The 26985-nt window shown below is 44.1% G+C and overlaps 1 protein-coding gene across 1 annotated transcript in view; it reads left to right on the top strand.

Annotated features, from left to right (window-relative positions):
• pcdh7a (protocadherin 7a) overlaps positions 1 to 12207 on the top strand; it is a gene marked incomplete at its 5' end in the record, with an annotated part of 39279 nt that extends 27072 nt beyond the window's left edge. Inside the window, 2 exons of the mRNA XM_079219293.1 lie at positions 8375 to 8576; positions 11038 to 12207. Coding sequence (XP_079075419.1) covers positions 8375 to 8576; positions 11038 to 11576 — 741 coding nt within the window. The 3' untranslated portion in view covers positions 11577 to 12207. The remainder of the gene's footprint in view (positions 1 to 8374; positions 8577 to 11037) is intronic.
• Positions 12208 to 26985: the final 14778 nt, after the last annotated feature.

Here is a 26985-nt window from a genome sequence, read left to right as displayed (position 1 = left end):
CATTTTCTGCATTCTGCAAATACCACAAACCCCCCGTCTCCGTCCAACACGTCATTCTTTGTCTCTTCATTCCTCGTTCAGGCCGTCTGTGGTCAGAGTTGTACAAGTCAGGTCCTCTTTCATCCTTGGTACATTTTCACAGGCTGCCACACGCAGCATGATTAACAGTCCTGTCTTTGTGTTTCAACCATTTTTTACTCTCTCTCTCTCTCTCTCTCTCTCTCTCTCTCTCTCCCACTCCCGGTGTCTTCACCTGTCCGCTTGACCCCAGGACGTCTTGCTCTTACCCAGCAAAGAAGCGGCGTTCCAGCGTTACGGCGAATGCAGCTTTTTCGAGTTCTATATTTAAATAACCGTTGTGTAAATATATCATCCTTAAATGAATTGTTAACACCCCCCCCTGCGCTAGATGCTTCCTGTCAGGATACTTCTCACTGTCTCTACCCCTCTCCCCGCGTTGCCTTTGATGCATAACTTAACAGTCGACAGCAAAAGGTTTCAAAAGACTCGTCCCGGCAAACGCAAAGAGATTCTTCGAGCACACGCGACCCGAGAGCCGTGACCTCCGACCGGTCGACTCCATCGCTTTGTCAAACTTTTCCTTTTATTAGTTTGCCTCAATGACACAGAGGGAAAATGTGCTAAGATGAGATAAGAATAATACGATGATCATGTGATTTGTCACCACCAAAGTTCACACTTTTAGGTGCTTGTGATGAAAAAAGAATCTGTTAAAATGATAATAGAATACATCTGGAGTGGATGTGAAAATCAAAATGGTAAAAAAAAACAATAGCAAAGGAGGAGGCAGGGAGGAACACATAGACACGTTTTGAAATATACACGTTAAACTAACAGTGTGCATCGTTTCACAGTCAGTGTCGCCGCGTGACGCATCTTTACAGCAAAGTGACGGCGTTGCTGCTTTAAAAAAAGTTGAGAAAAAGCTTTAAAATAAAACAGCTGTGAAAAAAAACAAGTCAATACAAACTCGTCACATCTCAGTAATGTTTGAATTATAATGAACTCACAGTCACCGAGGTCACTCACTCTTCCTGACGCACGCTCCGCTCACAAACACACACACACACACACACACACACAGACACGCGTTTGCTGGCTGCATTAGCGCCGCACTCTAAATGGAGGCAAAACAAGAGAGCCGAGGCAAAGGTCACTGCCTCTGATCAGCATTCCAGATATGAAGTCCGGGGCCCGATACTCGTGCGGCGTCAACAGAAGCGTATCCGTTTTCATGATGTGTTGCGGAGGCCGAGTGCAATATCACCTCGCCGTATCCTGCGATGTGCAGAAGACTGACATTTAATCAGCTCAATTATTTTCCGCTCGTAAACAAACCACCATGAGAGTACGGACGAGGCGACAAAACCATCGGCCTTGCATTGAATGTCAGACGAATGCCTGCCCAGTACAGACAGCTATAATACACTTATTCTAAGCATATGCGGTCAAGGCCATAGGTATTTAGACTTATTTAGCTTATTTCATGACAAATGAAGCAGATAAAAAGGTCTGGAGATGATTCAACATGTTGAGGTTGTATTTGGTAGCTGGTCCAGGGAACTCTCAGCATGAGGACCAAAGAGGTGCCAATGCAAGTGAAGGAGGCCTTAAAAGGCTGACGAACTACACAAACCTATTGAGGCAGATAGAAGGCCCAGGATTGACCAAATTACAGTCCTAAAAAGAAGGAATGTACTGGCTGGCCAACACCAAAAGGCGAGGAAGACCACGGAAGACATGTCAAGTAGACGTAGCAGAATTCTTTCCTTGGTGAAGAAAACCCTTCGTACCATGAACACTGAGGTCCAGAATAGTCTGGAGGAGGGAGGCGTGTCTTTGTGAAAGTCTACAATCAAGTCTACAATCAAGAGATGCCTTCATGAACCTGAATACAGAATGTTTACAACAAGGTGCAAACCACTGGGAACACTGGAGAACAGGAAGCCCAGATTAGACATTTGCCAGAATGAGCCTGATCAGTTTGAGATGAAGGTCGTTTGGAAGATGAAACCAAGATGAACTTGTACCAGAATGATGGGAAGAGGAAAGTGTAGAGAAGGAAAGGAACGGCTGCTGATCCGAAGCGAACCACATCACCTGCCAATGGAACTGGGCCATTGATGATGTCACAGCCGATAGAAGTAGCAGGATGAGTTTTGAGGTGTTTCAGACTTTACTATCTACTCAGATTCAGCCAAATGCTGAAAAAGTAATTGGACGGCACTTCACAGTACAGATGGATAATGACCCAAAACCCAAAAAGAGCTTTTCCAGGCAAATAAATAGAATATTATTCAATTGCCAAGTCAGTCACCTGATCTCAACCCAACACATGCTTTTCATTCACTTCAGCTAAAAGTGAAGGCAGAAAGACCCACAAACAAGCGGCACCTGAAGGAGGCTGCAGCAAAGGCCTGGCAAAGCATCTCAAGGGAGGAAACTCGGCATTTGGTGAAGACTATGGGGGTAATATATATATATATATATATATATATATATATATATATATATATATACAGTAATAGTATATAATGAATATATAACTGATTGATGATGACTATGGCTGTAAGACTTCAGGCAACCATTAACTGCAAAGGATTTTCCTCCACGTATTAAAAATGAATCCATTGCAGTCGTGTAAATAGGCAAAATTAGAAAAATTGCGCCACAGTCCAAACACATATGGCCTTGACTGCATGTTCACGTGTTAAAAAGTTTCACAGTAATTATTCAATTAAACCTCTCATCATTCAATTGGTCAGCCTGCCCACCAGAGCTGCTAAGCCACTTAAAGAATTCCATAAATCTGGCTTTTAATTGAGACTTTCGGGATCCCACGGGGGGGGGGCACACACAAACCTGTTTCTGGCATGAAAGTACTCACGTCCAGCCGTATGGATGCTTGGCAATAAATACCACGTCCGCGGGCTGAAAAGCGGCAGTGACGGCCGGATGGCCGGCAGGGATATTAGCATGCCGAGCTACACCCCTCAGTCAACGTTAGGAAAACTCAGCCGTCTGGAGGGAGTGATTACAAATTGGATGGCAGGTGTCTGCGTGATTGACATTTGGCTCGTGAAACTGTCCGACTTCTGCCTCGTTTCCACACGCGGGGAAAAGGGAGAAAAAAAGAAAAGAAGAGAGAAGTATTCTTTATCTCCAGTTACAGTAACGCACGCTAATGCGCGGCAACATGGAGGCAAGTGGGCGAAGGGGGAAAAACGATGAACATTTGTGAAATATGCGAGGAAATCATCCCTCATTAAAACGTATGATTTCCCCCTGTCACGGTCTGGTACATTTTTAATAAAGAAAGGCAAGCAGGCAAGGGAAAAAAAGATGAATCCACATCTTATACTTAATTAGAATCAATCTGAGAGCTGTTTAGTCCAAATGTGATTATTGAACATCCCCCCCCTTCAACTAATTTGGCTGCATCCACTCAATCCGATATCAATTGAGGAGAAAAAGCTATCAAACACTGTCGGCGGGTATCGATCGTAAATCAAAAATGTCGGCATCGGCCTTAAATAAGTCATTTTGGTGCAGAAAATGAATTATGAGTTCAGTGTGCCTGATGTTGAATCCAAAGATGGCTAAGATGGCGTTCCTCTGTGGATTACCTCGCTCTGCTTGCGTGACTCTAGTGACGTTGTGAGCAGAATACATCCATGTGAACTATATGTGCTAAACATATATACATAATACAATCAGCCGAAACACGCGACAAAACACACGAGACCGAGCACGACGGCCAAAAGGGAAACGAGGCCTCGTCCTACAACCATATTTGTAGTTGTGGTTTATGCATAACCCGCATCCTGTCAATTCATTATGCAGGGCATAGACACACACACACACACACACACACAAGCGCGCACGTCCCAATGCGTCAGACGTGCAGATGTCGCACATACGCGCGCGAAAAAATCCAAAAAAACGCACACGTGTTGAATGCGCAGACACATGTAACGAGAAGAGCGGGAGACTGTTAATTAAGCAGAGCTCGTTAATTCTCTTTGAACCGACAGCGAGGAGGTTTACACACTAATTACCTTGATGACAGAGCCAACCTGCGCACGCACACACATATGCGCCACCTCGCACTGCGAACACACACACACACACACACACACACACTCTCACAGGCTGACATAACACATCTTGCAGGCTTTGAAAGTCTCGCACACCGCAGCAAAACACTAAGGTGCGAAGTCTCACTCATAAGCATATGCACTCTCACACACACACACACACACACATGTGTGCCTGCGCCGGAAACACACTCTCGAAATGAAAGCTATATTAGTTTTTTTTTTTTTTTTTCTTCCTTCAGAGATGCAACATTGAGATTTCAAGTTTATTCTGAGTTCAGACCCATCATGCATCGGGTTTGATTCGCACCTTTCTGCCAGAAATAACTTCACAGGAACTCCCATATGGTATCAGGAAGGGGCTTGTACACTACAGATGCGTTACACACACACGCGCACACACACACACACACACACCACTCAACACGCCCACTCAGACACGCTCTCCGCGCCTTGCAAATGAGCGAAGCTCCCATGTCAGTATTGAACTGTAATGGCCCGTGTCAGATTAAGGGGAAGGGCTTTTTTTTTTTATGTCTTCCGTCAAACTCAATTAATATTCCATCAGGCATGAATTCATAGGCCACGCTGGACCTCAGCCAACTCATCCGCATGTGTCTGGTTTCGCAAGTGTGTGTGTGTGTGTGTGTGTCGATGTTGAGATATTTAGTAATCAGCCTTACTCCCGATAGCCCTCGACAGATAATAGAAAGCATGCACACGCGCACTAACACGCTTTGTGAGGGTGGAAAAACATCAAGGGACTGTTGTTGTTTTTTTGTTTTTTTTAGAAAGAGAAGAGCTGGTAAAGCAGACAGGAAATAAAAAGAGATCAGTTTAAGATATGAGCAAAGAGGACAGAAGCTTTAAACAGAGCTTATTGAGAGGAAATGATGGGGGCGGGGGGAGTACTCCAGGAGTGAGTGAACGAGGATAAAGAGAAATTTGGAAGAAGAAAAAAAATGAAGTGAGACAACAATGGTGAGAAGGCCAGAGGGACAGGGACATACTGTGGGGAAGAGAGGAGGGGTTTTGTCAATGAGCAGAAGACGAGGGCGGACGAGGAGAGAGAAGGGGGTTAGGGAGTTATGGGTCAATAAAGCCTGCTGTGGGGAAGAGGAGAGGGACTCATAACGAGGTCAAGGACACATCATCGATCACCACATCATAAAGCTGACGGGCAAGAGGAGGGGGCGAGTGGAGAGGGAGAGTTAGAGCTGTAAAAGCAGAGTTGACTGCAGGACCGTCCGAAGGTAGGAAGGATGGGAGGATGGATGGGAGAGAAGGAGGGAGGGAGGGAGAAAAGTAGAAAATGGAATTATCAGGATAAACGAATGGAAGGGGGCAGCTCTGGACAGAAACAGGGTTAGAGGGAAATTGAATTAGATGAAATCATGGCTGAACAGATGAATTCTGTAATAGAACAACACACACACACACAAACACACACACACACACACACACACACACACAAACAGAGAGCGATAACAACCAGCAGCAGGCCTCCAACAGTAAATCTCTTCTCGTCTGTCAATCAAGTGGAGCACATTTCTGCATGTGAAGCATTCATTGTTTAGAAATGAAAAAATACTCAGCGATGTTTGAAAAGTCCAGACAACATTTCTAACATCTGTCTAATATTATTAACAATATCATAATCTAATATGTATATACTTATCAGCCTCAAGGGCCAAATTAGTAAACGTTAGCATGCTAACACGATGAGCACTCTGGCGGAATAAGACACTCTTTTTACTTGAGTAAAAGTAGTGATGATACAGATCAGATATACGTAATAAATAAGTACAATTATTGCTTTAAAATATACTTAAAGTACCGTAAGTAAAAGTACTTGTTTGTAAGAATAATAAAGATGTATTGGATTATGATTATTGATGCACAATGTGTCATGCATCACTTATAATACATTTATATTTTGTGTAAAAAAAATGTAATCTGCAAAGTAACTAGTAACTAAAATCTTCATTTAAATGTAGTGTCTATAAAACGTATATATATTTGCCTCTGAGATGTAGACACAAATAAGACAGAAGTGCTAATAAGCAGCATGTTGCTGCGGCTTGATTTGCTATTGTTGATGCGCAGAGCAGCGGCCATCTTGGTGTCGGGTTGGGCGAGGTTCATCCAAATTCCAGAGTCAGAAATCCGATTTGAGGCGCCCGTTTGTAGAAATTCCCGACTGGGTTCCAGGTTCAAATGGAACGCAGCTTTGCTCTCGTCTAAAAACACGTCTGGCTCCGATTTCACAGAGTCCTCATCGTTGTCTTTCCTCAAAGACAGCTATTCGAGTCGGCAAACTGGAGTCTAATCCAAACTCAGTAATCTCATTTCTCTGACTGTTTCATATTGTACCTCTGAACAAAAGGTCGGAGATGAGTCATTTCATTTCATTTTTGAAGCATCATTATCATGAAACCATTATAGAAAAAAGCATTCCGCCTCGTGACGTCACCGCTCTGAAAAAAAAGAAAAACGCATAACGACGAGATCTTCCAATGAACTTCCTTCTCAAGAAAACTAATCACGATGCACACTCGTTCGCCCCCTTTTTCTCTCCCTCTCTCTCGCTCCGTGCCATTGCCCATTGGTCTGAACGAGAGGAGAAAAAAAAAAAAAAGAGTGTGGACCGCTTCATCTGAAACGCTCTAAAAATACATCGCTCTATCTCTCTGCGGAGAGTTAAGATGAAGCCGCTGGGATCCCAGGAACTGCTGCTTCTCCATTAGAATCTAATCGCTCCTCCTCCGTCTTGCCTGCGCTCACTACCTCTGCTCTCTGAGTCACGTTCTCTCTCATCCCCCTTTTTTTCCTTCTTTTTCCCAAGAGTGTCAAGAAACAAGCGCTCCGTTAATTCCCACCGTCGCCCAATTAATTTTGCTGCATTAGGTGAAACGTTCCATTTTTTTCTTTGGGTGTTTTTGGAAGGAATAGAATCCGTTTCCCTCCAGATTATCCCGAGGCGACGTTCCCAGCTGAAGTTTTATTTTTTTGTCCCCGCCCTAATCTGCGTCGTCCCTCTGTTCCCCTCACTTCCTTGCGTGTTTCAAAGCACATCTAAATTGAAAGGGTTGTAATTTATAATTTCTTTGCTAGATGAATGAGCACGAGTGGAGATAGGAGGGGCGTCGTATAGGAACGGGCTTCCCAGTGCAGAGTGATTCCTCCGGGGCCCGACGGAGTCATTTTCTCTCAGCGTGGACTTATTACGCTCTTTTTTTTTATCTTCCTTTTTTTCCTTTTCCACCAAAGGTCTGCTAACTAGACTCTGGGTGATTTGCGTGTGCAAATCGCAGCAGGTGCGACGCTCGGTTTGAGGGAGCGATGTGATTGGTCTGTGATCACAGTGACGGGTGCTGCCCGCTCTTTAAAGCCTCGGGGTTCAAACAAAAGCTGAAGTACAACTTAATATTGCTATTCAGATCCCAAGTTCAACGCAGGGTTAACAAGAAAAGTTTCAACTAAAAACCAACAGAGCTCAAGGGTAAGGCTGACGATGCTCTCTTTGTTCACAAGTCCCGATGGAAAGACCAAAACCAACAATGTCGGTTCTTTTAATAAAGATGAAATCATGAACCTAAAACAGATGTGACACTGTAACTAATTTCCGCTGCGGATGAATACACATTTGGTCACTTGGCAAAAATATTTATGCACACGAGCGTCCTGTTCAAACACACAGCGGGTCGGTCGCAGCCGGGATCGAACTTCAAATGAACCCACGGCGCCCGGCGCCATTCGCTGTAAAGGTCGCCCATTGCAGCGGTGCGTTTGATTAAAACACGGCGGAGCTTCGGATACACGGACGTGTCAATGGGATGGATGCGTGGCAGGTTCAGTTGTTTTATTCAATGGGTTTTGTTGACAATCATAAAAATATAGGATCCAACATCCTTCCCTTCATGGTGTTTTGGAGAGAGTGGGCTCGATATTGCCCAGCTGCTCGTACTGGGCTCCGGTCCAGAGGAAAAACAAGCGTCTCCAGGCCGGCCAGGCGTTTGTAAACATCCGCCACGCCCAGCAGCATTAATCTAAACTGGGATTAAGAAACTTTGCCGACTATTACCCTGCATTGTCGCCGCTAAGCTCATAATCAAGGCGAACACGATTCAAATAATCTCAATATGTCTTTGCGGACCCCACTCCTCCCCCCCCCGCCTAATCCCCAGATTTAGACTCTCAGATTAGGAATGCAGGATGATTAATCCCGTATCTGGTGTGTGTTTTCTTTTTCCCAGGGGACCCTTCGCCGGGTGACCTTCTCCGTGGTCAGCCAGCCGCAGGACGCCGGCTGCTACGACAGCGGCCTGGAGGACTCGGAGACGCCGAGCAGCAAGAGCTCGTCGGGGCCGCGGCTCGGGGCGCTGCCGCTGCCCGAGGAGGGGTACGAGCGGACCACCCCGGAGGGCAGCGTGGGGGAGGAGGAGCACGTGGAGAACGGTGGGAGCAAGCACACGCACACACACACACACACACACACACACGAAATCGCTCTGAAAATTGCGGTCACGAAGCGAACAGATACTTTCATGCATTGTATTCTGAGAAAGCACACACAAACACACACACACACACACACACACACACACACACACACACACAAACACTATGAAACCTTGACACGCTGCCAAGGTCTCAGGAGCCTCTTTTCTCCTCATGTGACGGGTTTTATAGAATAAAGTAATTGTCCTGCTGTGTGTGTGTGTGTGTGTGTGTGTGTGTGTGTGTGTGTGTGTGTGTGTGTGTGTGTGTCTCATGTGAAAAAGCTTCTTTTAGAACAGTTTTCTCGTCGCTGGCCTTGCCGTCAGTCGGCAGCCCAAAACTTCCCTTTTCACCAACGAAATTGTGTTTTCACCTTTTTTTTCTCGGCCGAGTCTTTATCAAGGATGAGCACTAGCACACACAAAAAGTATTTTTTTAACATTTATTTATTTAAAATGTCGTCTTTATCTCCTCTTTTCCCTGCCTACGCTCACACCGGAGCCGGATCAAGGTCACCGCGACCTTGGCGTGCTTCCGCGCGGCACTTGTGGGGTTAAACGCTGCTTTTCTCACCGACAGATATGCGGAGTGTTGAGAACATTGTGGAGTTTTAATACGTTTCCTTCACGGTCAGATGGAGAGAGGGATTGAACAGAGAATTCATTGAGCTGCTTGTAATTATACTGTATAATGATGAGCTTGTTTGGCTTCACACGGATTTACTGCCGCCGCCTGTGCGAAGGCAACAAAACCTGGAATTAGTTTTCACAATCCAACAGAAACATTCGGTTTCTCGTGTTGCATTCTAACAAAGCGGAGTGGAGGAAAAAAAGCTAAACAGTGAATAAATGTTTACTTTTCAGTCGCTCGTTAGACGCACACGGAATACAACGTTCCCTTTAACAGCGCCGGGAATTCAGATTTGTCACTACAGTCATCTTGTGTTTGATTGTTTTGACCTCACCTTTTGACCTTGCTGAGCACAGCTGGAATTAGAACGTAGCTTTAAAGTCAGCAATTCACATTTAGCTTTTTACAGCATTTTCTTGCCCTTTCCTTCATGTTATTTAAAGAGACACACACCGGGTCAATAGGTTATCTTACCATGGAAATCACCCAGTTGATTACTTACATCAAGGCCGTATTTGTTGTCTTTGTTTTCTGAAATGTTTTGATATGCAAATGACACATTGTCTTATTAAATATGGGTTCATTTCCACAACAGTTGGATGAAGCCAGCTTCAGGATTCTTGTTTCAGCGTGTCGACGCATTAAAGTCAAAGGCTTCGACAGAGGGAATATTGGATGTCTCTTTGTATCGCTCCATAAATCCGACAATACTGTCAACAGCCATAAAAAAAAAATCAATTTTCGCCATGTTTTTAGTAATAAAAGGTTGTATAAATCAGGTCGTGAAGGATGTCTGAACAAACCCCTCTGTGGAAGCCTCCAGAATATAGAGAGCAATGCAACTGGAAAGTTTGTTGTTGTTGGAGAGTCTGAGGAAAAACTCATTTTAGAGATTTGTATCATAAGATTACAGATATTGTGAAGACACTACAGGAGAATAGGGTAAAAAAATAATAATGAACTAATAGATATCAACATGAAACAGCCTCCGTTGATTACTCACATTACGGCATTGGTTCGCAAACTGTGGGGCGCGACCCTCTAGTGGGGGCGCGGAGGTATTACAGGTGGGGTGTGAGGAGAGGGGGGGGGGGGTGTTTACATACTTTTTTTAATTGTATGATCCTTTATTAATCCCACAGTGGGGAAATTATTCTCTGCATTTGACGCATCCTTAGTAATTACGGATCAGTGGGCTGCTGTGGAGCACTGAGGGTTCAGTGTCTTGCTCAAGGACACTTCAACATGAAACTATGGGGAGAACGGCTACCTTCTGGTTTCAGGACGAACACTCTCACCATGAGAACTACATAGTACAAAAGTACAAAGTACACGGACATAATAGTCACTAATAAATACATGGCGAAATGCCTGTACTTTCATGGAAATGTTTACCTTACACCGTTAACAGGTTACGCTTGCGCAATCGTGACCGCCAAGATTCTTGGCATTTTGCCAAAACAAAAACAGCAGAAAAGCCTATCTCACGGAGATCGGCTTTTTGTTGGGGCGGTGCGGCGTGAACATTTCTCTTCTTCCAAAGTGAAGCATGACAAAGCAGGTTTGAGAACCACTGCATTACGGCAACTATTTGTTGTTTTCTGAAATGTTACATATTGAAATTTGCGAATGGAACATTATCTAAAGGTTGATGCATTTTCTTTCAACGAGTCTGAAAAAAGACATGAAGTCCCTCCATGGTCTCCGTCTGTGTCTCGACCTAAAATGATCAACTGAAGACATGTTCTCACCTTTTGTGTGTGTGTGTGTGTGTCTTTCCTGTGTCCAGATGCCAGACAGCTGCCAGATGTAGCTCTGACAGGAAAGTGCACCAGGGAGTGTGATGAGTTCGGCCACTCGGACACCTGCTGGATGCCCGTGCGCCACTCTCCTCGCCAGCGCCACGGCAGCGACCCCCCGCGGCTCTCCACCTTCGCCCCCGGCGACGACAACAACAACCTCCGCGGCAACAACGACCAGGAGAGCGACAGCGAGAGCGCCGGCAGCGCGGCGAGCTCGGAGCCCGGGGTGGTGGTCGTGGGCGGAGACGGCCAGAGGTTGCCGTTGGCCAACGGGGATCCCCTCGGCACCCTGGGGGGCGCAGACCGCAACAGGAACATGGGCGACCACAACCGCAACCTTCTGAACCGCAAGATGACCTCGGCGTCCTACGACACGTTCAGCAGCGCGGGCTTCGGGAGGCGCCAGCAGGACGAGGAAGGCGGGGAGGGCCAGAACCCGGCCGAGGTCATCCCGCTGACGCGCACGGGAGGAGACTACAAGACCACGTCCTGCCTCACGCTGTCCCGCCGAGAGGTCTACCTGTGACGGCCTCGCGACTGAAGCGATCGCTCCCTTTTCTGGAAAAATAAAACAAAAAAACAAAACGGGGAGGGTTTAGACTTTACCGTCATCAGCTTGGAAGACCTTTTAAACCCGCGGGAAAAGATGTTTTCCAAAAGCTGTGTATCAAATTGGATTTTTTGGGGATTCTGACTTTTATTTATAGGCACCTAAACTTAAGCAAGCGATGAATCAACTCTTCGGAGAGCTCTGACCAGGAGTACTTTCTCAAAAAAAACAAAAATAAAGAGGGAAAAAAAGAGTCTTTTTTAACTACTACTGAAAGTTGCCCGCAGGCGATGATCCCATTACGTCCGTGTGGGGGAGGACGACTTCATCTTCTTTTTACCTGAACCCAGTGCATGCCTGACCCTCTGCCACAGAGTGAAGAAGAGAGAGAACGAGACTGAGTGAATCCTGATGCTATAAATGCCTTCGGTGCATGTGGAAAACTTTCACCGGGAGCTCCAGCAGGCACGATTTGAACTCAACTGGAGAACCATCTTGCTTTAAAATAGAAAAAAAAAGGAGAAAAAAAACCACTGAGGTCTTATCCAGTCAAAAAACAGACGAAGGAGAAGTAACGGGTCTTTGATTGAGTTCCGTGGATCTAATTCAAACCAATCAAACGTTCTGATGCCTAAAGTGGGGGGGGGGGGGGTGTTAACCAATCAAACTGCTGATCCCCGGGAGGATCTCAACGAGTCACAAACAAAGACAGGGTGGTGACTGTACAGTTACACGGGAGAGAAGAAGAAAAAAGGTGCTGATCTCTGAAATCAGGTATCTTCAAAAAAAAAGAAACATTCTGCAATGACGTGAGAAGACTTTTTCTTTTTTTCTTGCAGTAATCAAATGTAACCACTCAAAACACAAGGTGCTCATGGAGCGTCAGTAGTGCCACAGAGTTCCCGGCGTGTGTGAAAATACGTGTGTTATCATTTTTTGCCTCCTGTATGTGTGTATATATATATATATATACACATATATATATATATATATATATATATATATATATATATATATATATATACGCGTACGCGTGTATTTGATCAGACGGCAGGTTTTTTATTTCCTTTGCTGCTGTCCGCCGTTTCCACCGGGGACCGAGGACGCGCGCCGCGTCCTGACAGTGTTCCCGTATCACAAACTGTTTCAAACGCAGACACACACATACACGCAGGCATGCACACACTTAACACACACACACACTCAACACACACACACACACACACTTGAGCATGTGAACACAGTCGTACAGTTGCATTTACAGAATGTGAACATGCATAGGGCCACAGTTTATGACATGATCCAGGTGGCCGTGTATCATAAATTATATAATAACTTCAGCATTAACTTTCGTACAAGAGACATTAAGCACACACACACACACACACACACACACAGTTTTGCGACATACATACATACATACATAGAAACACAAAACCCATTTTAAGATGTGCGCAAGTCATACGCACTATGTGTGTATGTGCTCTTAATCATACTTTTTTAAACATATTGCCTCTCATTGAACTAGCTGTAGCATTTTGCCTGATCTCCCCTCTACCCCGCCTCCTCCACACAGTATTTAAACATGAAATGTATTTAAATAATTACTCATCTCTCTGACTAACGTGCGTTGAAAAGGGAATTTCAGACGCGTCATCTCCTGTATGTAAACGATAGACGATGCGGAACATGGAACGTTCCGCATTCTGTAAGTAGGACTCATAGAAAAACCAAATTTCTGTAAGGGAAAAAAAAACAAAAAAAGGGACTCTGCATGAACGAAAGAAAATGCTGACTTTGTTTCTCTCTCTTTTTTAAACCGCGCGCCTTTTTTGGATACCACGCCTATTTGGATACATCCGTATTACACGTGTGTGTGTGTGTGTTTGTGTGTGTGTGTGTGTGTGTGAGTGAGTGTGCTCGCGCTCACTTGAGGGCAATGGAGATCATGATGGCGGCGAAAGAGTTAGCTTCAGTGGATTAAACTGTTCCCACTCGGATCGTGGAGCCAGTTCCGAGGGGGCGGGGCAACCTTTCTCTCAGTTTCCACCAACAAAAATAAAAAAAAAACACAATGCAGCGGGAGCCGCCGCAGCCCTTTTCACCACACAGTGCCGACCCCAGCTCGCCCACGCCGCTGCGCCAAACTACACAGATAACGGAACTTGTCCTTTTCCCCAGCAGCTGCCGCACGACTCCAGACACACACACTCACACACACACACACACACACACTCTCTCTCTCTCTCTCTTTCTCTGCTACGCCGGGATTGAGGCCGCCGCATCTTAATTCCCATCGCCAGTGTGTGGTTCCGGCAGTGCGATAGGGATAATGGGGTTAGGTCGTCCCTGTGGTCTTAATGAGTTGCCCTTCCTCCCCTCCTCTCCTTGATCGGCCGCTGATCTCATTAACGTCTGGATCGGCGAATGTAACACCGCTAGGAAATTGCCACTAAAGCGTGTCTTCTTCATTTTTCTGGTGGTTTCTCGGAGAGCCGGTATAGAGGTCGGAGGGGACGCCGCGTTGATCCTTTGTGGAGCGAGCGGGTAGTCGGACAGGAGGGCGACACTCAGGTTAAGGTGTAACTACAACGCTCACTCGGCGTGGGCAAAGCAGCGAGTCCCGCGCGTTGCTTTGACGACTGAGAAAAATGGGTGTGCTCCTCGTGCGTGGTTACACGCTGTATATCTGTATATACCTTCAACTTGACGACTGTGTGACCGACTCCCTTTAGCTCGTTTTAGGCCACTGATGTACTTACTCCCTAAGCCTTCATTTACCCCCAAACACGGCTGTTTGCTGAGCTCTGTTGTCGATGGACTGAGGATGTAACGAACTCAACGCATGGATTTAATCTGTGGACGGTTGGGGGGGGAGAAAAAGGGATTGGTGGAAACACTGAAGGAAGGAAGGAAGGAAGGAAGGAAGGACATGTGCTCTTTCTCTGGGAGAAAGGGTGTTGGGGACGAGTGTGTGTACGAAACAAAGAACTAAACGTCCAGCTTGTGGGTTTTTGGAAAGAGACTCCTGGCGCAGCCCTGCCTCTTCAAAGCGGCAGATATTTCTTCAAACTGCCTGTTTTATGGCAGTTCTATTACGGCACCTTTCAAACCCCTCCCAGCACAGGTTTGAGGGAACTTGAGCTGTACACGAATCGGTGTGGGTGTGTATTTCTATTTTTTTCTTTCTTTTTTTTATACTGCACGTTTAAACATGAATATCTTTCAGTCTACTGCAAAACAGAGAGGGGAGACGGACAGAGGAGAGCGTGACGTCTGACAACTATCACCCACTAATCGAGACATTTTTAAAAACAGACACTCCAGCGCACATCATGTCCCCGTCATCCCCCTCGTGCTGTTACTCTTATAGCCATGTACAGATAAAACTACACTGTAGAACAGACAACTGGAACCCATAACAGACAATGGCATGCCTAAGGTCTTCAAATCTGCACTTGAGAAAAAAATGAGACAAAAAAAAAGAAAACAACAACTGTTATTTTTATTTTCCTCTACTTTGTTTTTCTTTTCTTATGGGGCTGGCTCTGTTTTTTGCTGCTCCCTGTAATTATGTAATGAACTTATTGCATTTGCTATGACGAGGAAGAGGAGGAGCTGTCGACGAATGGTTTGGTATGAAGATGAATCATGTAAAAGTTTGACTTTGACATTAAAAACTTCAAACACTCGTGTTTGTTGACGTTTGTGAAATTGTTTCACGCAGCAACAATGAGATAAACCATAAATATACAATAGGAACTAAGATAAACAACTGTTATAATGAGATACACAATATTAATGATGAGATAAACAATCGTTACAATGAGATAAACATTTGTTACAATGAGATAAACAATCGTTACAATGAGATAAACAATCGCTACAATGAGATAAACAATCGTTACAATGAGATAAACAATAGCAACAATGAGATAAACAACATAAACAATGAGATAAACAACCGCTACAATGAGATAAACAATAGTAACAATGAGATAAACAATAGTAACAATGAGATAAACAATATAAACTATGAGATAAACAACCGCTACAATGAGATAAACAATATAAACAATGAGATAAACAACCGCTACAATGAGATAAACAATAGTAACAATGAGATAAACAATATAAACAATGAGATAAACAACCGCTACAATGAGATAAACAATAGTAACAATGAGATAAACAATAGTAATAATGAGATAAACAATAGTAACAATGGATAAACAATAGGTAGAATAGATAACAGCTTCAAACAACAATATTTTGTGTTCTTCCTCAAGGTCTTCGTGTCCTGAGTGGTATTTTGGATTGATCTTTGATCATTTTGATCGTTCCTTGAGTTGTAAAACAATTTTGCACCAAATCTGTGACAAATGGTATGAACCCAAAGAAATGTCTGCAACATCTAATGAGACACAAGTGAGCATGGGAATAGCCATCATATGCTTTCATCATAGTGTTCAAAGTCATTTCAAACTTTCACAATATATCTTAATTAATTACCCAATTGTAATTTATGACCAGAATAACTTGACACACAGTGCTGAGCCTTAATCTCAGATGAATCTTCAGTACTCCGCTTTCAGGGGATATATAAAACTTCTATTTGTGCTGTTGATCTGTTATCTCGCCCTAAAAACATACAACAACCGTCTATGTGGTAAGAGTTATGATAGACATTTATAATTGCAGACTGGGGCCGACTTTTGCTGATGGATTATAAGAAAGTGAGAAACTTGTGACCTTTTATTCATGCCTTCTTAACATTTACAACCTAAATGTTGCCTTCCTTTAAAATGATACCAAACTGGTGGCAAAACAATCTGTATACTCAATCTCCACGTGCACACCATTTTTGGGGGAGATTTTAATTGCAGGTGTTCAAACCTACAACTGTGCAAACTTCCTCTGCTAATGATGACCCCGCGGTACAGAACAAGCCACTTTGGGGACATTGAGTTGAGATTGTATTGACGTCTTCTGTTGCCAAGGTCACAAAAGAACTGTGGAGTTCTTTTGTAGAAGCGGTTTTCATGCAACAGACCCAGAATCCTCCAATTTAGCAGAATGATAACTCGATGCGATTATTATTTTAATGTCAATTTGCGCCCAGGCTGACACGCATGCTGACTACAATATATTTCTAGGATATCACTATAATGTGGCCACAATCCATCAACTTTATCTTTGAAAGGTGAAATTTTCTGACCTGGATCTCGCTGCAGGAAAACTTTTCAAATGTAGAGGGCAATTTGGACTTAAACTTATCAGAAAATGCTTCAGAGGTGTTAACTGCTGCAAAGATTAGTGTGAAGGACTCAAAATGTCAAGAAAAAAAAAGTCCCCTTGTCCAGTGTGCAACACTGACACCATGTGGTCGTGATCAGTACCACTGGCGTGCTCTGGCAGTGCACATGATCCCACTGTAACATGTTATGAGCGCTTCTTTTGCTTCCAATTCATTTTGGTCAAAGTGAAGGATGGAAGTAAAGAAGCAGAAGGGCAAGAACTCAGCTTCTAAATATACTCATCCAGTACTGAAGAGCTATAAATATGTTTCTTTGTATGTTCCGTCCAACGCCATGTCTTCTGAGCTGACAGCTGACACTTTAATTTATAGCAATCTGGGAAAAAATCATTTTTGAGTAGGAGGCTCTTTATATTTCACAATTAATGTCACATCAGATGGGTGAGACATGTATATCTGAGAGAAAGTGACGTCAAAGGACATCATTTCTTCTGTCTGTTCAGTCGGGTTGCAGGTGACCTTAGGGGCGGAGTCTTGACACCTTCGCTGGATACCTGAGTTTAAATGCCGCTCCTCCACCCAGCAGCACTCTCCCCTCGCCGCTTGGTTTGCTCTTTGTTTTCTTTTATTAGTTCAATTAATTCAAAGTTTGGTCGATTTGGTTTTAATTCATCCGCCATGTCGCTTCCCTTGAGCCAGGGTTGTAACACGGACTTAAACGGTTTGGATGTTTAAAACAGTATGCATCAAGCAAAGACTGAACTGAGACCAAGACCAGTACTTTGATGGGTTGAGATTGAGTCAAGACCAAGACCGGAGTCTTGTGCGAGTCCCAGACTGCGACACACAGCCGATAAAATGGTGAACATGCAAACTATATACCGTAAAAGTCGGGTTATACGCCGCTACTACCTTCGGTCATTGTCCCCATTTGCACCCCGCTGTAGCCAGCTGGCGCTCATGCTAGTTCCGCGCTAACTTCCGGGAGCAGCGCACTCCTCAAATTGACCTGAAAGATCTGCATTTCCATTAAAACACCGACCGAAAACAAATGAAGATTCCTCTATATTCACCTCTTTTATTGCCAAACACACACACACACACACACACACACACACACACACACACACACACACACACACACACATCCAGAATATGTTTGTCCCACAAGACATTTTTGGATGAAATAATGAAAAGACATTGCCAAAGCAAATCTTATTTCTGGGAATTTTCCCTTGTTTTTCCATATGAGCAGTCACATTTCTGATGTTAACAAAAAAGATCAGACCATGCACAGGCAATTACATGATATCCCTGCAGTTGACCAGTCAGGACCGGTCTGGGAAAAAGCTCCAGAGTTGTCTTTGTCTGAGAGTCTGGAAACCACTTTTTAAAGGTCTTGGCCTCTTGGTCAAGAGGAATCTATGTAGTACGACAACACCGGCATCAACCATACGGGGTAGAGATGAGGATCTGAGAGGTTAATAAGCAGGGTGATCATTCATTTCATGTTCAGCAAAACCAAACATACTATAATGTTCAATTATCTTTCACCAAATGTTCTCCATCTTAACAGGCCAGCGAGTTGGACTTTGATCCACTGCCGCCCACTAATTAGATTCCAACAATTCATACAATTACAACTTAATATTCACATCATGTTGAATGAATTCAGTTTTTTTGTGTTGGTGTTTCTTTTTTTAAGGCTCGTGGAGGGGGGGGGGGGTGTTGAAATGCCAATCCATGGCTTCCAGGGTCGTATCATTTTGTCTCATTATATGCAATTAGTATAACCACTAGAATTAAAATGCCACCATGTGTCACGTCCAATAAAAGTGTTCTCAACTAACAGAATGATGAATTAGTGACCACAGTTTTAGGTCTTCGAGAAAGAACGGGCCAGACATTACCGTCTCCTGAAGGGCCGCCTGTTCTGCAGCCTGCAATAAAGCCATAAAAACACACTTAAAAGACAAATCATTAAACCGCACAATAAAATGTATCAGCAACCTTTCGCCGCATCAAAAGCATCAGGTATCGTATCAATCAACCTGCAGTCGTAAGTCATCTCTCATAAGTGCCGACCGTAAAAGGGCTTTGTAAATAAATCACGCCGTTTCAGCGGATAAATGGAAAAGGAGTTGTCTTGCAACAAAAAAAGGATAACGGTTACTTTGAACTCTTAATTAAATCCCGGGGAAAGACCCAGTGGATGTGCATATTATGGATTTCATAAAGATAGAGAGGAAAACGTTGTGAGGGAGGTAAACCGCAGAATGACAACCTCCTCACACACTGCCCAGTGTATCAAATGGTCTTTAGATATGTCAGAATGCTTTCAGGGGCTGAAGCAAACTCCTCTTTCTGAGCTGAGGAATCACCTTTACGTGCAGACAGAGAGCGAGAGAGAGGGAGGGAGAGAGAGAAGACTCCTGGCTTCAAAGTGAGAAGATATAATCGTGTAATACGTTGAAATGTTTTCTGATGCCCAGTCAGTTAACATCTATAGCGGGCCGCTGCGAGCCTCCCAACACCAAAGAAGCACCCGGCATCCTCTGTTGAGGAAAGCCTCGCAGCAAAGCTGGAAACATCCTGATTTGATCCTTCCCGTCCGGTCCTCCGTAGGCCGCTGTTTATGTCTCTTCATCTCTTTCACGGTCAATTCGGCACCAACCCATCAAAGCTGGGCCATCGCTGTTCTGGGAGGAATAGCAGGAGGGGACTTATACACAGCATGGTGGTGAATGAAAGCATGCGGTGAGAAGCTGAGTTCTCCACGTACTCCGGAACCTTTACGAGGTGAGAATCGGTGCTCACTGTGAAAGATTCTGCCACAGGAATGAACTATTAGCTTGCTTCTTACGCTATTAATTCCCACATGATATATATAAATATATTTGCTTGGCAGCGGTCTGTTGCAGACGAAATCGTGAAATTTGATTTTACTGTGGTGTGTTGAATCCAGTTTGAAAAATGCTCACAGTCAGTATTTGCGGGCGTATTATGAGGCATCAAGGTCGAAGAGGAAATATGTGGAATGTGGTATTTGTTGTGTAGAAAATGTGGCTCAGTTGTAACATTTGTACATTTTGAGTCAGCGCATTAGCTGTATTGCTGAAGGCGTTTCCAAATTAGGAAAACGATAGAAAAAATCAATTGAATATAATAATGATTATTATTTAAAGCAATAAATGATCTTGTTTATAGTACTGTTATCTGTTTGTCTGTTCACTTTATTTTATATTCTATTGTAAATGTAATATGTTTCTTTTTCTTACACTGTGTTGATTGTTGTTGTTGATCAAATGTATGCACCACCCGCCAAGACAAATTCCTGGTATGTGTAACATACCTGGCAAATAAATGGTTCTGATCTGATTAATAGTGAACTTTAGATGTAAACTGACAGGAACAAAACGGAACCAGTCCAGCTAAATGCCGATGGGACGGTCCTGAGGTTTAGGGGAACCAGAACCAGAACCTTGACGCTCACTTCATCTAAACTTTGTTCCCAGATTTCCAGACTCACAAATTCTTACCATGATGAAGGTGACAGGCCAGTTTCAGTGTCATGGTGTGGATTTTCTACTCAATAAAAATGCGAAACACGGTCCTCGTAGGTAACCCTGAGAACATGGTCCTCTGAATGTATTAAAGACGTATAGCTGTGTGTGTGTGTGTGTGTGTGTGTGTGTGTATGTGTGTGTATGTGTGTGTGTGTGTGTGTGTGTGTGTGTGTGTGTGTGTGTGTGTGTGTGTGTGTGTGTATGTGTGTGTATGTGTGTGTGTGTGTGTGTGTGTGTGTGTGTGTGTGTGTGTGTGTGTGTGTGTGTGTGTGTGTGTGTGTGTGTGTGTGTGTGTGTGTTGCGGATGACCTGCAGGCGCTGATATGTGATTTGCTGTTTCAAGTGATTGCAGAGGTTAGTCTCATCTGATGCTGATTGGCAGACAGTTGAAAGCCTCTGGCTTCAGAAAGACCAGAGACAAATATCCCTCTGTGGCTCCACTCTGGTGTTGTTCCACAGCTCCTCGGCTGTTGTGTGGTTACTAATTGAGGATGTGTCGATAAGTGATTCCTTCATGCCGCAGTTGTGACAGTGAGGATTCGTGGGTATATGTATTAACCAGCTCAAGGCTAGAATTGTGTAACTTGTAACAATTCTTTCAATTCAAGGTTGAGAATGGGGTTTTCTTTGGAAGCGGGCGGGGTATTTAAGGAGTGCGATTGTTTGCTTTTTGGCGTAATTCACCTCTGATGATAGAATTCAAAACTGCTCCTTTAAACCTCGATGATAAACACGTCCTGGTCGGGTTCACCGGGGTCGAAGCAAACACTGCAGTACAGTTTGAAACGTGTCATGCATCTTCTAAACAGCCTTGACCCTCCAGCAAAGCTCAACGTGGACACCAACTGGACGAAAGGAGTCCTGCAGCCTGGACGTCCTGCAGCCTGGACGTCATGCAGCGTGAGCAGAGGTCCCAGCTGAACAGTATTTGTACCCCTCATCTATAAAAATGAGTTTAAAATACACCAGGGAAAGAGAGTTAGTAAAGTATAATCATTCAATAAGTAAAACACTTGATCTTTATTGAATAAAAGACGTTTTGACAAAGATAACCTAAACAGCAGAACATCAATCTCCAGTGCAACACAGAGAAGGTGATATCATATTCGTACAAACCGCACTATGATATCTAAGAGCGGATTGTAACCAACTTTAATTACTTGCCTTGTGTTCAGATATAATTATTATGCATTAATAAACATTGCTTTGCATCACTCGAATGAACCAGAAGAGTCCTGTTGACGCTGAAAGATGAATGTTATATTTCCTGACCCCCATATTCTTAGTTTTTGTTTGGATCTTACTCACAATGCTGCTGAATTCAGAAGAGAAATCAGACACTTTTTTTGTTGTTTATTGTAATGTAGCAGGAGCCCAAGGGACCTCCGGTGGCAGAAGAACAGCTGGCTTCAGTCATTTTGTCCCTTCCTGTTATTTCCCAAACATCCGCCCGTTCCCTTTTTTCCGAGGGACGGGGAACTCTCTGGACCGCTCTGGCACCTGTTCAGGCTTCTGTGTATCGTGAACACGAACAAACTCTGTTTTCCATTTCTGTGGGATTTTATTTTTTTTGCACCAGAAAAAAAAGAAAAACATGCACCATTTCATCCTCACCAGCTCAATATTACAACCCTTTGGGTTTGCTCCCGGAGCAGATGGCAGCGGCAGAATGTAGGTCTCCGTTTGGTCCCTGTGAAGGTGATGCAGTCTGGAATCAGTTCATCACAGAGAGAGGAAGCCAGCTTTCTCTACATACACAGGCCACACATGGGGAATAAAGGCCAGTATAGACTTCACTGTGAAGATCACAACGCTGCAGAAATGTCAAGCTGCTGTGTGTACTTCTTAAACATGTCTCCGTGTTTACAGAAACATCCCCCGATCTGCGGCAAACGACTTGATTTTAAATTCTCTCATATTTGAGACATGGTACACAGACAGTCTTTGTGATCTTTACATTATTTATGATCATGCAGAATAAGGGAGAGTCGCTCGCGCTGTTTGTAAAGCAAGACCCTGCGCAGCATGACGCCGGAAGCCGGGGACGTTGTATAATGTATGAAGCATAAAACGCGGGATAGAAGTTAGACATTGCATCATGCACGCTGTCACTTTCCTAGCTCTCCTTGAACGTAAACACAAGGAACCTTAGCAGGGAACCCGTTTATGAAAGATAGCTTTTTTTCATTTTTGGTGTAACACCAATATTTACGCATCTGCTCCATGAGGAGTGTTTGTTTTCAAAGAAAAAAAAAAAAACTTTTGAACAAACCAGTCCACCGAGGAGTTCTCCTTTGAGGGAACACTTCACAAAACAAAAGTGCTGCCAATCTCTGCTCGGATGAAACGTGGAAACCAAGCGAGGCGAATTAGCCGCTATCGGTGATAAAGGGAGACGTTCCTCCGGGACCGCAGATGGGTGGACATACACCGCAGACGAAGCATAATTAATTACACAATTGTGTTGTGTGAGACATCGGAGCTGACATCCACAGTGCACGGCGGGACGGAAAGTTTTGTGAAATAATTTTGTTTGTACAGGCTTCCACTGATGATTCTTTAGAAAGTGCTGACCATTTGCCTGTGGAATGCTGATGCAGTATGAGTGGAAGTCAAGGGATGATGGTAATGATCCTGTAAAGCACTTTTCTAGTCTTCCGACCACTCAAAGCGCTTTCACACTACTTGTCATCATTCACCCATTCACACACTAATGCGAGGGGCTATGGTTTCCACCTGCCTATCAGGACTAGCTAACATTCATACACACATTCATACACCGTAGGCACAGCTACAGGAGCAATTTGGAGTTAAGTATCTTGCCCAAGGACACATCGACATGGGATCGAACCACCGACCCTCTGATTGAAGGACGACCCTGCTCGCCACAGTCGCCCATAAGGCGCTCCAGGCTCAGGATGAAGCACTTGGTCCGGACTGGTGAGACACTGGACTTGTCTTTGAGGGCAGCGAGGCCCTCAACTCTCTGAACTCCTCAGGATACTTCATGGTCCACCCTGAGCACACTGTAGCCTCTAATGAGCATTGAAATGTGAACAAAGCACCGAAACCCATTTCCACTCCGGTATGAGTAATGCAGCCTTTACTGATTATAAATCTTGAATTATCCCTTTAACTGCAGTCAAATCTATGGAAATAACTCCACATTTTTACCCAGGCTCTAATCGACCATTTATGACGCTATTATCACGTTGAACAGTCTGTCAATTGCTTATGCTAATTACTAATGCTAATTACATATGCTAATAGTAAATACACGTAAGAGTCTCCGGTGCTGTCACTGGCAGAAATAATGCAATAATTGATTAAGTAGTGAATTAAAACAAACATAATTGTGGCAATTCTGGAGCAGAGGGCCTTAATATTAAGCATGAACCCTCTAACTGTGGAAAACATGTTCCTACATGTTTAACCTCGCATTAATCCCCAGAGAGAAGAACATTGATATTATTCGCACACGCCCACTCAGTAATTTGTCCAGACATGTTTCTCTCACGGTGTTGACCTTGAGCAAGCGAAAGTCTTCACTTTCTGCAAAGGTCGCGGAATCGTAAGGGGACAATACTTGGATCTTTTATTCTCCCTAAAATAAAAAGCATTCCCAAAGCTCGTCAAAGTTCTCCATAATCTCTCCGCCCCATCAGAGAGCGTTGGATGTGCACCGACAGGCGAGAATCCCTTTAGCCGTGCGGACATAAATCTCACTTAGTGGAGGCTTCAAGTTCACCTTTTAATGTGTTGTTTATATGTTTCTGCACTCGGGTTACATCTCGACCCCTTTCACACATGGTATTTGTGAAAGCATTTGAAGGAACAAATTTGCTGAGCTGGCAAAATGTCAAATGTGTGTAATCAAATGAATGTGAAACGGTGTTGCGCTAAATTGAGAGATGACACTTCTCCCACATGAGCTTTTGTAACGACTTGGCCGATCAGCGTTGTGTCATTAATCATTTCCACCCTAATGTTTCTGCCGGAAGAGAGAAGTGTCCTCGTGCTGCTCATTTATTCCCCCCAACAACTGACAAAAGAATTCCACTGAAGTCATTTTTCACTTCAATTTGTCAGAATGATTTTGTGAAACGGGACCAAACATCATCGCTGCACAGCTTTAACGCGCCGTGACGGAGCTGATTGTTTGAAGATCACTCCCGTTGTCAGAACATCGGCTTAACTACTCTGTTATTGCATTTATTCTATATTTAACAACGTGTCCGTCCTCGCTTTTCTCTCACCACCTCCTCCTCTGAATCGCCACAAAGCTTTTATGACGTCATCGAAGACAAATATTCAACCCGATCTATGAAAAATGTTCTTTAATGTTCATACACGGTGTCATATTTGCTCCTTATGACAGATTTCTGTTTGTCAATTCTGTGCTCCTTCCCTCCATTTCAACTTTAAACAATCAAGTTGTTTCCCCTCCTTCTAATATATATTAAGTATTCTTTTATTTTAATTGTTGTATTGCTATATACGTGTGAATCAACCCATTCTAACTATGAATTGAAACCTTCATGGAGCCTGCAACTGAACAGAAATCGAATGTGTAGGTTTGGGATAAAAGAATCACCTTTTTAAAATGTTTCCATTCTTTAACGCATGTCACCTTCCTGACAATTCATCGGACACTTCCTGTGGTCCGTGGCGTTTCTGTCGTACTCCTCTGCGTTTTCAGTTCTCTCGCTTTGACTTCGTTGGAGACCCCCCCTCGTGGCGTTCCCCTCCTGGTTACAGCTCCCCGTCCCCTCCCGCTGTGCCTCGTCTCGTGATTAGCACCTTGTGTATTCATTATCGTCTCGTCTTTTGAGTTCTTCGTCAACTCGTTAGTTTGTTGTCGGTCCCGGTGCTGAAGCCGAGTCGCTGCTCCTTGTGTTTCTACATTGTGTTCCTGGTTGGAAATGAGTTGATTATTTATTTCCTGCCAGTGTTTCAAACACATAATGGTCACTACAACCCTCAAAAAGTCACCTAAATACACACCTAACGTTGAAATGCGTTCACACCAAACGCGTTGCGAATTTGACGCGCGAGTAGATTACATGCAAAGTCAATGGGCAAATTGCGCCATTGCCGCCAATGGCGCCAATGATTCGCCTCATTGGCCTCATTCGCCAGAGTTTGAAAATTTCAACTTGGGCGAATGAGGCGAAAAATGTGCGTGGCGTAAGACAATCAGCGTTGAGAAGCTCCGCCCATCATCATTGCCGTCCTGCCGTTCCTGAATCAAAGTACTGCTGGTCGGCCTGAAGTAGCGCTGGTAGCGGCCGTCATTCCGACGCTGTTGTGGGACTACGGATAATATTATGAACCCAGGCACGATGGAGTTTGATGTTCCGACGTATGTGGAAGTATAACGCAGAACTAGTGGTTATTATCATGGTGGATGGCGGAAACGGTAACTGTTTTTACGGAGATAAGCCACAGAGATAAGCCACGCCCACTTTCAGGCGGGAGTATTTGCAACGTGTTTGGTGTGAACGCAGCATTAGAGCGATCTGGTGGGAGAGAAATGTGTCTTCACTTATTATTCAAAAGTTTGATGGTATTTTTTCAAGGATGCACATTTTTAAACTAAAATAACATCTAATACCATGAAATGAATACAACGCAGGTTTCATATTGGAGTAGAATGACCTAGATTCGTCCTGCGTTGAGGTTGGGATCATGTGATTTCGTCTCACGTGTTGAACCCATATTGTCCCAACCGAATACTTTGCAAATTCAAATAAAATTCCCTCAGAAACAAACCTGTGACACTAAACCCTGACGTCACTCTCGTGAGGTCGGAAATGAAACTCTCAGGAACGTTTGTCTCACCGTCACCTTGACAACAGCCAAGTCTTTATTGATCCTTATTAGTGGTTCCATTGGAGACACCAGACAACAGCAACAGAACAGAGCGGCATAGAAACACTGAAAGGTAGCAAGAAAAACATCCAGGATGGATGAAATGAAAACGAACAACAGCTCACAAAGATTGTCAGTGAAGTTTTAAAGAGTGGGACCAGCTGTTTTCCAGTTTGTCCCCAGCCGACTAGTCTACTTTCCCACCTTTTGAATAAAGATAAAGTATGCTTCGCTTTTTCTCAAAGTTCACAGTAATGTGAGAAAGAATGAACCTCTGGCTGGCTGACTTATGTTCTCAGAGCCAAAACATTCACCAGGAAAAGAACAAACGTATTAAAGCATTCCTCCGTCGCAACAATTCAAAGCACAAGTAGGGCGACATCTAAAGACGTGTCCATGCAACGTGTGCGGAGGATTCCGCGTTAGCTAACATCTGCTAACACAGATGCTCAATGTTGGGGAGCAAACAACAACCACTAAGGAAAACTCGGGAGAATGCGGGAGAAATCTGTTATTTGTTACTTCAGCCGTGTCTGAGCGGACCTCCACGCAGGGAGACGTGGGGGCGCGACGAGGAAGAGTGAGGAGGAAGAGGGAGGAGGAAGAGGGAGGAGGAAGTCATGCTAACGGGAAAGGAGATAAAACGACATTATGACACAGCACTGGGTTCACGTTTGGGTGCTTGGGAGGG

The sequence above is a fragment of the Taurulus bubalis genome (genome assembly GCF_910589615.1).
Source record: "Taurulus bubalis genome assembly, chromosome: 6".
Lineage (NCBI taxonomy): Eukaryota > Metazoa > Chordata > Actinopteri > Perciformes > Cottidae > Taurulus > Taurulus bubalis.
The sequence above is the reverse complement of the archived record's forward strand: the minus strand, read 5'-3'. Positions and strand labels throughout refer to the sequence as shown.